Here is a 13,470-nt window from a genome sequence, read left to right on the forward strand (position 1 = left end):
GCAACACGTCTTTCAAGGTTGCAGTTGTGGGGATTTAAAGACATAAAATTAATATATTGTGATGCCCCAAGAGCTATTGTCATAGAGGGGAGATACATTTCCTCCCAGTGGATGCAATAAGGACTGCAAACCATCATGGCCTCCATTTATCAACTACAAGACCCACACCGCAGCTGAGCTATGTAAGCTGATTTTCCTGTAGAGGGAGCTAAAAGGAAGATAAACAGTATGTAAAAGAGAGACAACAACTGAGGTGAACAGAGGAGAACATATCTTTAGTCATGTTACCAAAAGGACAGCGGATAAGAGTGTTTTATTTTTTTATATTTCTGCCAATATTAACTTTCAATCTACTGCATTTCCTGAATAAAGTGTATACTTTTACTCCACTGCATTTGGCCAAAGCATCTTAGTTACTTATTACAAACTAAAGGAGGGCATTAAGGAAGGAGGGAGGAAGAGATGGTGGGACAAATTAAGTAATGGGAGAAAAGGAAAAACAGTTTTGTTCTTTAACTCCTTTAAACTCTGAAAAACACAACAACTTAATAATACAACAAATAATTACATATTTCTTATTTATATATATATTATATATATAATATATATATTACATATTTCATATTTCTCCGCTTGCTTTTTTAAATTACCAGTATTTACTTGTACTTTTTGTTTATAACAATAATTTGATACTTATTTACATTTAATATAAAAAAATTACTTTTGCCAGTAAACACGGATACTTTAGGACTTTTACTTGAATAATATTTTAAAAGATGACTTGAAGTTCAACCACAGTCATTTTTTATTAAGATATTTAGTACTTTTAAGTAAAGTATGGCTTTAAGGTACTTTACCCATCACTTTAGTACTGACTTTAGTAAGTAAGTAAATGTTATTTATATAGCACTTCTCACAGAGAGGACTCACAAAGTGCTTTACACAGGATAAAAGAAATACAGAATACAATAGAATATAAAATACAATCAATAAAAATAACAATTTAAACACAAAAAACAGGACTGCAGTTAACTTTACTGTAATGCAGCCTTTAAAACCAGGAAACAAGAGCACTTACAATATTACGATATCCAAAATCTAAGACCATATTTACTCTCATATCACAAGGTCGATGTAACAGCAAAATATTGCTCAGTCATAGGTTGTAGACTGGCAGGAAGTAGGTGAGAGGACGTCACCTTTGCCTTTATTTTATCTCATTCGTGTTCTGGCACAGTCACTCTGGCTGCTTGAACGTGCGCACAGACTGGTAGCCAGTAGCGTGGTGCCAGTCCCGAGTGCATGGTGACGGAGGCAGCCAGCACATTTGGGATTAGAGGAGGGGTGACAGGGTGTATATAACCTCCTGTATCTGCTCCTGTACTAACAGCACAGTAACCCCCCTCTAAATATACACACACACCCTGACAAGCACTCAGAGCCTTTCAGCAATCTGTGCGTGAGTATAAAGCCATGAGTGAGTGTGAGAAACAGGAGCAGGGCCGTGTGTGTGTGTGTGTGCGCGTGCGCGTGTGTGAGTGTGGGTGTGTGTGTGTGTGTGTGTGTGTGTGTATCTGATCAGGTTTCGTTGGCTCAGGCAGGCTGTAACTGGATGGATTTCATACCTCCAGCATGTCGGGTGGTCTCTTTCACAGTGTAAGGACATGAGATCTCTCAGCCAGTGACACTCCTCCGTCTATAACTCGATGACACAAACATGATATAAACCTCCAGCTTCCCTGGTGTCGATGTCCAACATCCGACACCATCAATGAAAACTGGCTTAAGTTTCTATCAAAGTTGCTTTGGAGGTTAAATATGCAGGACTTTTACTAGAGGAGTTTTTTGTGTAAATCATTCAGATATCACCAAATTATTGGTCCTATGCATAAGCATTCTCTCTTTTTTTGTAAAATCAAACTGCTCTCTTTCTGTCTCTTCTTTTTAGGAACTCGATTTCCCTTTCTTGGGAAAGTGTGTGTTGGTGCTCCAGCAGCGTAAGCAGTCTCTCACTGTTTACACACTTCTGCTTACACAGGAAATATTGAACTTTGTATCACTTTATTTTTTTTCTGTGGATGCGTTGCTGCGTCTTTGAGTCCTCGAGTGCTTTTAAAGGCGGCTATTAATGAAAGAAAAGATTAAGAAGGAGAACTATGGCATGACACAAACACGTGGATGGCCCTGTCTAGAATCAATGTGTGGTTTGTCCGTTCTGGAAGATTTTTAATCTCAATGGGACAAACCTGGTTGAATAAAGGTTCAATAAATAATAAAATACTGTAGCACCAACACTGTGGACCCCAGAAAGAATGACTCGCTCTGTATGTAAATGTAAAGGGCTTATTTTAAGATAACAAAAACACTATTCTAACTTTTAGGTGATTACGCAATAATGAAAAAACTAGATGTCCTTTAATCCTACACACTGGAATCTTAAAGTAAAATGATCAGTACAACAATGTAAAAAATATTCTGTTACAAGTAAAAATCCTGCATTCAAACTCATTGAAAGTAGAAGTACAGTACAGGTCAGTATTTGTATTTAAGGGCACTATGTTCCTCCACCGATCTGAAATGTGAACATGTCAATAGTAAACCTTGAGCCAACATGTTAAAACACTGAGTGAGAGTTTTTCCACTTAAGTAATAAACCTCAGTGTCCTATGACGCACAAGAAGGTTGTGAATCAAAACAAAGGCCATATTTACTCCTATATCTGTCCTGTATTCCCAAGAGACATTTAAGAGATATAAAAGCAAGAATGGAACGACTCGTCTACACATGTAGTTATATTGCAATGTCCTGTATGTGCGTACATATGCAAACACTCTGAGGATCAGCTAAGAACTGACATAACAATAGAAATGATTTACATCCTCGGTGTAACACTCTGATATTACTGACCTTAAACAGGCTGCTGATGGATCAGTCACATGATTCAAGCAGTGAGAAATGAGGTCAGGTTTGTCTAGGAAAATGTCTAGACTGGATTTGTTTTTACTGTAAAGTAGCTTTGGATAATGTAACCACTGTTTCACACTCACCTTTCTGTGGTGGGAAAAAATTGCATTTTACATGTGCATGTGCACATATACGCCCTGCAGCTGGCCCTCATAATGACGTAAACCTTCTGAGTATTAGTATATACTGTATACGTGTGTGTCTTTGTGGAAAATAATACAAAACACATATTATCTTGTTTTCTCTGGTTACTTTATTTCCCGTTTGTCCTTGACCTGATCCACCTGTGTGCGTGCTTTACCAGCCGTCACACATACTGCTGTCATTTTTAGCACCGGGAGTTCAGGCCACTGTGGTTTACTCCACGTCCGCCTGCTACAGCGTCACAACAATCACCTTGTCCCTCCATTTCCACAAGACACACACGTGAGAGATATCGTGTACTAACAGCTGATGTCATCAGGAACTAAGCGGTTGTTATTGTAGGTTGTTGATCTGAGAGTAGTGCGCTGCACACTCTGGCTCCATATGAAATTGTCATTTTTATGACGTTTCGTCCCTAAGGCCCTCTTCAAGATCAAGATTGTAGGTGTTTCATATCCCCAGGCATTATTGCATGTACTGTAGATCCAATGGGATAGGGAAGTTTAACCAACTGCTGGCAGCCATTTAGAAAAATGGTTGCCACGGCAACCTGGGTCAGAGTTTGTGATGGCCCTGATATCCAGATTTGCTTCTAATGTATCCATAATCATGTCTGCCAAATCTGGTGCTTTTATCACAAATTGAACGATTGTTATGCTGCCCCTATATGGGAAGTAGAGGCTTTTCGGCGCTCTTTTAACCCGGGTGCTGATGTGAGATGGCCAAAATAGCCTCTGAGTGATAATAATTCTAAGGATCCTATTGAGCGTGCCTCCTTCTTTCTAAAATAAATGACCAGCTCCTTGGTTTTGCTGATGTTGAGCGATAGTTTGCTCTCGGTAACTGTGCAAGATTGTTGATTTCCTCTCGTGTGAGCCATAGACTGTATTTAAAGATGGATGGAGCGCACCCATTTACCCCCGCTAGGCTTGAGTGAGGTTAAAATATCAGAGATATGGGCGTTGCCATATTGCACTGGTGAAGTCATTGACAGACAGATTCTGTGCAGTAGTGATACCCGTGGTTGGGGATTTCCCATGAAAACACCCGTCCGACCAATCGCAAGCAGCACCATTGAATGTGAGTGCACGGATTGGCTGTCACAGCTGTCAATCATGGCAGAAAAATCCCCTTTTTGTTTAATAACTCATTAAAATCTAATTTATCATTTAAAAAAACAACTCTTAAACTAACATCGGGGTGATAAGATCTACCTTCAGAAGTCCGAAACCATCTTCGGGAAAAATTTATTTGGCATGTACTTTTTCTTTTGTACTTTACTCTTCGTTTGGCCCATGACCATTCACTAACAAGGAGGGGCGGGCTTTATGACCTAAACTGCAGACAGACACAAGGGGCCATTCCCTAATTACTGTTAATGATTAATAAGAAATCTGGGGTGGGAGCATGAACTTTTTTTGGACTCTGAAGGGGGCATGAAAGAAAAATATAGAGAACATCTGCTTTAATGAAACAGCCGTTGATTGTCCATGTCCTTCGGCAATTAGTAGCCTCTGAATACGTGCACTTACATGACCTTTTCTTTATTTAGCCGTGGTATCATGAGTTGTTCGCACTCACTCCTCTGTGGCAGGATAAGGCTCTCCCCTCAGGGGAAATGAGAAATTATTCTGGCCTATTTTTACGTGTGGGTACATAGGTGATGTCGGCACGTGCCTTGGACCTCATGTGCTGCAAATCTTGTGCTAATAGCCTAAATCTTGACGGCAGTCTGTGACCTACTCCGGCACACTTTCAGAGCAGTGTTGGAAAAACCCCAGTAGGACAAATACAGGTGTCCAGCAGAGGCTTTCTTGTTTCTAAAATAGATATGAGCAAAACTGGCTCAACCTGGATGTAGTTACATGGACTGTTTATATAATATAATCCAGGTATTCAGATAATGACATCAAAGTTATTAAACGCCTTGCCAGTTGGATCATGTTCACTATGTCCAGCTGAAACTGAGCCATGTGAAATCCAGAGTGGCCCAGTTTCTTGATCTTTAAGTCCTTGACAGAGAGAGGCTCTGTTCACCCTCCTCATCATAGGTTTACCACATTTTTTTGCCCACTGTCCCTCTTTAAAGGTTGAATATGGTTATGACTTGCAAACAGTCCAAGCTGAAGATTTTAGGGAAGAGAAGATATGAAATTATAAAGGTAAAAAGGACATATGCATTTAAGATGGCATGCATATTTAGGGTGGCATCTCGCAGTGTAATTCTTGTCTGATGAAGAGAGGTTTTGCTTGAAATGTCACTTTGGTGGATTAAATAAGTGAGAACTTGAGCCCTGCAGTTTGCAAGCCATTTTTATTTTTTATTTCCTTTTTTACTTTTCACTTATGTTTGGTTCAGCACCTGTTCCGAGTTTGGATTGGATGTGCATGCATACTTCTGCTTCGAGAAGTAAAATTATACAGTATTTTTGAGTAAAATGCTCAACAGAGCAAGGGACCTTGTCTCACCAATTCTTACAATGTAAGAGGTTGCAAATTTTTTGGTGTCACTTGATTTTCTTGCCGAGGCGTTTAACAAGGAGTTCTCCCTTTCCTCTCTAACTGTACTTTATGGGTTGGTTGAACCAGGCCTCTATCCACTCTACCAGCCAGAAATTTACTATTACAATTGTGGAAATCTGAGAAGCCCCCAACATTTGACATGTGGCTGCAGGAACTGTTTCTGAAAATCTGGCAACCTGTCATTAATCTGAAAGTTAAGACGGGCTAACCATGTCTTAATGTCATGTGTTGATAACCTACAGAGATCATTTCGTTGTAACCTCTTCGTTGTTTTGTGTCACCGCCAATATTTATTTATTTTTTGTTTAGTTTCTTTTTGCCTTTTTTGTCATTTGTATATCTATGTAGTTGTCCAAGAAAAATGTTTTTTTTAATTATACAGTATTTTGACTAACAAGGGCTAAGATTTTTTTGGTGTATTTGAGGTTTGATGGTACTTCTTAAAGGTAAACTTAATATATATGATACCTTGAGCTCCTTAGTCTTAAAACACGCATACTTTAGAGTCTGTAGATGTGCCCCGGGCAAAAATGGTGAACATAAGTCTTTCACTTGAGGCAACTTTATTTTACAAAAAATCTATCCATTGTATTTAATCAGGGTTCCCACACATTTTATAGACTACATTTCCAAACTTTTCAAGGGTCTATACATATTTTTTCACTTTCCTGGTGTTTTCAAACATATCAGATTCAAACTCTCTTCAATCATTTCAGCTCACTAGCACACAGGAAGGGAGAGACAAAACATACATTGCCATCATTTACCTAGGTTAGAGAGAATTTTATTTTTTAAAATAAATATTGAAAAATAAAACATTACTTTTTGGTGATATTACTGCGAGACATTTGGAAAATTCTATTTATCTTTTATAGTTTCCAGAAAAAAATCATAAAAATCCTACTTCCCATGTCTGAGCATTTTTAAAGACTCTTGAAACATTGATTCAAGACATTTTAATGCCAATAAAGGCCTTATATTTAGATTAATGGTTTCAGTGCCTTTAAGACTTTTTAAAGATCTGTGGGAACCCTGTAAATATGCACTAAATATCAGCTGACTTCATCTGCCCTCTAACATAATCAATTTAGGGTCTCAAAATCCTGACGAATTGACAATAACAGTCAGAGGAGGCGTAGAGTGCCTCATTTCCTCCAAATTGGAGAAGGCTGAGTAAAGATGTTAAAATTATTTGTATTCTCAACACTAGAATTAACACCTGCAACAAGATGAAACCATATTAAGGGAGATGAAGGACAGTGTTATAAAGTTAGGTTATAGGCATTAAAACTGTGGCAGTATCACTCATATTTATCTGTATTTACAATTATAAAAGGGAATATTTAGTAACTAGAATTCTAGGGTGAGAAATTAATTTAGATAGATAAACTACAACATTTAATAATGTGATGACAAGAAAACACAGATTCTTGAGTTGATGTACTGTATATTAACAGCAACTAACGCATTTATTTGTATGAAAATGCGACAAATGGTCCAGTACAAGTCAGTGGTTTAACATAACAGTAACGCAGTAATGCTCTGGTTCAATCATTTTTCAAGGGAAAAACAAAAACATGGATCATCTGAAGATGATAAAAAAAACAATGATAAATTAACATTGCTATGTTTCATTTACAAATAAAGAATAAAGTTAGAAAAACTTCATAAAAAAGAATCCTTGGGTCTATTTACAACTTCTGTACAGGGATGGAGAGGACTCTTCCTGCTGCAAGAAAGACAGGAATAATATTGTTAGATGAGCTTGTACACTAAAACATAATTTAACTCTTGAAATACCAACAGTGCACCTATACATTTTTATTTATGTAAAAAAGCACTTTAATGCTTAATTAAATGCTATGTTTATAAAGCAGATTTTTTTTTTCTGCAGAAAAGAAAATTAACACTGGCCATAAAGTGCAGCAGATTTTTCAGTCAAATTGGAAACACTGAAACTTTTTGGCCTTCTCACCTATAAACGATTGAGCAGGTTGTTCTGAATGTCCTCATACACCTGGTTGTAGATCTCCTCTTTAGACTTCAAACCATCCAGGGACTCTGCAAAGCATAAACAAGCTGACTGATTAATCAGATGTTTGAAAATTGTCCTTTTACAATACACTCAAGAAAAACAAGAATTTAAGAATACACTACAGACTACACGTAATATTCCCAAAGAAATATTAAAAACATACAGTCTGCAACATACCAATATTTAAGCCGCTGTTTTCCATCTCTCTCCTGTGCTTCAGGTACATCGGCCACACGTGGCCATCAAACAGGCCGGGAGGGTCGGGGACGGTGTATTGTCTTGTACTAAAGATAATAACAAATTGTTAGAAAACGGCAATGACTACTGAAAGGTAAGTGAGAACATAATTAAAGTAAACATTAAAGTAAACACCAACAATGCAAATTTTATTCACACTCACCTTCTTCTTCTTTTGCACTCCTCATAGGGAATTGTTATGTAATAGCTCTTGTCGAAAACATCCAGCAGAGGCCTAGAGAGGAGACAAACGACATTTATGATAACACGTAACCTCAGTCTAGAAAAGGAGCACAGTACATACAGTCTTTTATCTGCACCCCTGTGGCATGCTTGTCATCCACCTCAAGCATGCTGACTCAGAGAGCCTCTTTCTGCTGAAAGTCTTATCTTAAACTGCCTGCTTGGTGGGGTCCCGTGTACGTGCACCAATATCAAGCACGCAAAAGCATCATGTGACATTACAGAAATATCTCGGTACATCCAGTCTTTGTTGACATGAATTTCTCAGAATTCATGAGAAACAACATTGCTTTTTGAAACTGAAACTCCTGTGGTGTGAATGCTGATTACATGAGACGTTATTCATTTTACAGCAAGATTTAAAACACACAACAAAAATAAATTACAAATTGTGCAAACAGACATAAAATCTAATTTTATTCATTTGAAACAACTAACCACATTTCCTTTTGATTAAACCAGATTATGTGTTAATCAGCATTACAAACCAGTTGTTCAGGGCGGTGCAACCAAGATTGACACTTCCATCTGAGCACTTCCACAAAAGAGGCACACACAGTAAGATAAACCTAGTTAATGAAGAGCAACTTACAGGTAGTTGTAGAGCAGAAAGCCCTCCACAATCAGGATGTGGATCTGCTCATCTGGGTTGGCCACATCAGATGCAGGAGAAAGAGTGACGCCATGGGAACGGGCAAACTTCACTGGGTTCTCGATCCAGCCTTTTACCGTGTTGGTCATGGCCTCCATGTCCAAAGCTGTGATCACTGCAGAGCAAGAATGATAGAAAAGGAAGACGGTGGAGGGTATAGATAGTAAATTAGATTAGACACAAGCCAAGTACATAAAAAAAATGGATATGTGTTTCTCCGTTTTGCTCCAAGTTACTGGAGGCTGTTATCAGTTCAATGTTGTGCATAAATGGTTATATGTGATGTTGGAAGGTGGGGCTATATGACATTGAGGATTACACAATGAGTCATTGGCAGTCTTCAGTGAAGTCTTACCATCCCATTGTCTAAAGCCGTCCTCCCCGACTTCTATCTGATCAGGTTTCTGAAATAACAGTCACCAATAAAACATTGCTGCAACCTCACAGCTCTGAACACTTGCAGATCCCACTCACATGCCAGAGTACTGAGGCTACACAAGTGCACACACACAGGAAAATAGAAAAGGCAAACAGCAAAGGGGCATGCATAGATTATAGCAATTAATTTATTTAAAAAGTACATAGCTTTAAATGAAACTAAGGAAAAGAGAAGAAAAAACATGCATCTGATTGTTAGAAAAGGTTGAGAAATTCTGAGTTAAGTAATGCAAAGTTGATTAAGGTTTGTTATGTGGCTATTGCAGGAATCTGTACATTAGGATTTAAATTTTTTTTTTTTTTACAGCATACAGTGGAGGTAATCAATGGCGGAAGTTGTAAAAAAACAAAAAAACAAAAACAGGCTAAAGAAACTATGCTGTGTAGACATCCGTGTGGGGCAGTGGTTACTTGTGGTAGCACCCACTGCTTTGCTTACATGCAATGCTCATGCAGAATTTATAAAGGGAAGAGTACGCAAATAACACAGATAAAACCTTATCCGCTATGCTAAAACTCACCTTGAAAAAGTCATCTTGGTGCACAACGCAGCAGTTAGGCAACGTCTTGATCAATTTATTTGTCAGGGTGGTTTTACCACCATTAGTGACTCTGTAAACAAAAAACAAAAAGTGATAAAATACACATTCATACTGTGTTGCCAGATACAGCCACGGTTTAAAGTACATTGTTTCGATTAGGTTTAAACAGCCATGCGAGTTATCGGCCAGAGGACACGTGGCGTCCTTTGTTTACATTTTACAGTAGAAAAGTGCAGTTAATTTGGCACACAGGACAAAAAGCCACGTTTTCCTAAACATTATTAAGTATAATAAAGGCTGTGTTTGTGTTGTGTGTTAATAAAAGGTGCACTTCTTTAGTAAACACATGTTGCTGAACGAATATTACATGCTCTATTTAATTTTTCTTTAAATGTGACATAACAAGCAATTAAATGATCATTTGATCGTGTCATTTCCTGCGTTAACAGTGCACATATAAATAGTGATCACATCAAAAACTGTTTTTGGTTTGGGACGATTGTGAAGTTAATCTCCCTCCACTTTTGAACGGAGTCTGGCGGTGAATTTTCAAATGTCCCGCTCGATTTATGACAACAAACCAGTCACACCGGACGTGACTAAAACCGGTTTAACTGCAGCACTTTCTGGCGGGCAGCTGATAAAACATGTGGGCCAAACGGATACTGTCTATCAACCATAAGTTAATGCAAGTCACCATTTTAAAATAAATACCTTAAGCTAGACCACCACCTTAATTTAAGGCATTTCCACGGACAATAACATAACACACAAGATTATTTAAGTCAACGGTTAACTGCTTAACGCCACTTAACTATCAATTTAGTTAAGATGACATTACAATATTTGAGACGGAAGTAGATGTGATTTTACCAGCAAAATGGCACCAAACAACGAGCCTTTTGATGAAATAAAACAACTTACCCGCCAATTCCTATAATGTATTTCATCCTTTCGTGTCTTCTTGACAGTCCTGCTCAGCGTCAGATAAAAAAATACCCTGAGAGTACTCTGTTTTTAAAGTCGAAGATAAAAATCCAACAAATTACAAGCGTCAAAAAGCTTTAAATTCAACTTGTAGTTCTGGTAACTTCTCTCTACTGCTCCATTGACTGTGGAGGCGGGGGGCACTGCGATTTATACCCACTTTACGTCGTGTTGCGTCACCACTCACGCAGGCACGGGGCGCTCTCGTGGTAGGACGTGCTCGTGCTCTTTTTAACTCCTGCTACGTGCCTCTCCGCGGGGGCCAATCAGAGCTCACGGACTCTCACATCTTAACATATACCCCGGCACCTGCTGCTCCTGTCCGTCACAGCTGTGATCAGAAGCTCGTGCTCTTTCGTTCATCTATTAATCCACCTGATGATGTCACAGTGGAAAACTACCATCGATGGTGTCTTATTGAGACGTTATTGTATCAGCTGCTTGTACGGCTGTTTGCCAGTAAACGCGTGATTACATCTCTGTTAACATATCCGAATAATCAACTGGGAATACATGAATATAATTGTTACTGATGGATATTTTTTAAGGCAACCGTCTATGAATTAAGTTATTAAAGTCAGTAAACCTTCATTTTAGACTATTATTTGCTTAAATAATGGGATGCGACCGGCTCATATTTGGGACAGGTGTCAATATGGGACGGATTTTTAGTTACTTTTACAAAAAAAAAAAAAAAAAAAAAACTGTTGCTGAGCAAATATGGGACATACAATCAAAGTATTCATTTAACATATGTCACCTGGGCAAATTGGATTTATTTTATTAACAAACATGGAAAGAAGGTAATGAGCAACAAAATAAGAAATGATCCAGAGGTTACCAGGAAATCTGTGAAAAGTACAAGAAAATTACATGATAGTTTCACCCTCTCTGCACTGCTGGGGTGGTGCCCTTGAGCAAGGCAGTGAACCTCTATCTGATTAGACTGGCTTAAAAAGGTAAAAAAAAAAAACCAACTAAAAAACCCAACAACTATACTATACAGTATATACTATAAACTATATTTATATTTTTAATTATTTTACAGAATGATTATTATTTTTTAGCATTTTATTTATATATGTCTGTTATTTTAAAAAAAAAAATTGTTTTTCTTTTACGGTTTTTGATTCTTTTTTCTAATTTTCAGGTTATTTTCTTTTACTTTTTTACTTTTTTTTTTTCTAATTTTGGGGTTATTTCGCCTTCTGATGTTGCTCATTGTCCTTTACCTAAGCTTTTGAAAGACACCAAACCAATTTTCTCTGGCCTCAAAGGGCTGACTCTATCACACTAGCACTTGTGGTTTTAACAAGATCATATTTTTGTCCTAAATATTTCAAGTCAATACTCTGTTACAACGTCACACTGATAAGCATAAATATATTCACATCCCAGAAGAAGTTTCATGTCTTACTTTAAGTGTGTCACGAGTGTGAGAGCAGTGTAAGCCAGCAGGTGGGAGCCTAAATTTAAAGGAAAACGGTCTAACTAGGTGATTAGACAAGAGTTACAGAGCAATGTACAGCAAATGTGTAACAAAGTATTAATTTTGGGATTATATAATATGAGTTATTTATGGCACTGCCTCGAGGTAAATCACCCTCTAAAGTGTGTGTGGCATTCATGTCTATTCGTGTGTGTGTGTGTGTGTGTCCCTGTGTAATGTGACGCCTGCCACAGCCACCAGGGGTCAGAGGTTAACAGTCAGGGTCTCTCTCTGTCAGTATTGCTGTGTAAGGGGATGTGAAGGGTGACTCGTGATCGTCTTATGGTCACTGTGACATCACAGGGCTCCTTCCGTCCAAGAAAAGACAGAGACATTTCTTAGGAGGCCAAAATCAAACCCGATCACGGCCCCGACCTGATGTGTGGGTCATCCCCCTAAAGATGTGACATCTTACTAAAAAGGCTGCACTGAAAAGTAAGGTGTCTTTTTGGGACGTCATCACAGTGGCACCCTCAGGTCAGGGTCGGGGGTCATGGCTACCTTTATACAGTTAATGTCTCTCCCCACTGACCTCCTCTGGTGAAAATGATTGGAGGCTGAGATTACGGTTTTTGATAGCCTGTAGCACGCTAACTTTTTAAGATAGGACAAAGGTAGTGGTATATTGTGAAACTAGACAACCTAAGACGTCCAGTCCAATGTTGACATGGCCATTTTCAAAGGGGTACTTTGAACTCTCTCACGAAAATAGGTTCTATGGGCACCAGCGAGTCTCCCCAAAAATTGGGAGGGCTTGTTCCCTGCAGATATTTTGTTCCTTACAACCAATGTAGTCCTTCAAAATAAAACTATTTCTTTGTCTTTTCTTTTTTTAATTATTTTTTGTGTGGCTTTTGGCTTTATTATAGATAGGACAGTTTAGGCATGAAGTGGGGGAGGGAGAGGGGGTGACATGCAGCAAAGGGCCAAGGTTGGATTTGAGCCTGTGTCTGTTGTGGCGAGGACACAGTCTCCGTACATGGGGCTCCTGCTTTAGCAACTGACCTCCTGGGCACTCCAGTTCATTTGTCTTTTAAAGGAAAAACTATTTGAATAACAATCAATCGCCTATTATGCCTATAGATACATAACATATTAAAACAAGATTGTTGTGAAACAAATGTTAACTGTCCTAATAATTCATAATTTTAACCATAAAGAGGGAAGACAAAGTATATCAGTATGTGCTTCTTTAACTCATCATTTTCAACTGGCC

At 38.3% G+C, this 13,470-nt stretch overlaps 1 protein-coding gene across 2 annotated transcripts; it reads right to left on the reverse strand.

Annotated features, from left to right (window-relative positions):
• Nucleotides 1–7,066: 7,066 nt before the first annotated feature.
• mibp (muscle-specific beta 1 integrin binding protein) lies at nucleotides 7,067–10,912 on the reverse strand. Of its 2 annotated transcripts, none has more exons than XM_042483759.2 (8): nucleotides 10,703–10,912; nucleotides 9,758–9,848; nucleotides 9,154–9,202; nucleotides 8,739–8,913; nucleotides 8,067–8,138; nucleotides 7,844–7,950; nucleotides 7,607–7,692; nucleotides 7,067–7,357 (listed from the first exon to the last, which is right to left on the reverse strand). In XM_042483759.2, the coding sequence occupies exons 1-7, from the start codon at nucleotides 10,726–10,728 to the stop codon at nucleotides 7,607–7,609; spliced, it is 606 nt and encodes a 201-aa protein (XP_042339693.2). In that variant the 5' UTR covers nucleotides 10,729–10,912; the 3' UTR covers nucleotides 7,067–7,357. The 2 variants fall into 2 exon arrangements, with proteins under 2 accessions (XP_042339693.2, XP_042339692.2); XM_042483758.2 differs by having other exon boundaries at nucleotides 7,067–7,360; nucleotides 10,703–10,908.
• Between the last annotated feature and the right edge of the window lie 2,558 nt (nucleotides 10,913–13,470).

This window comes from Plectropomus leopardus, chromosome 5 (assembly GCF_026936395.1).
Source record: "Plectropomus leopardus strain MGB_pleo_1.0 chromosome 5, ASM2693639v1, whole genome shotgun sequence".
NCBI lineage: Eukaryota > Metazoa > Chordata > Actinopteri > Perciformes > Serranidae > Plectropomus > Plectropomus leopardus.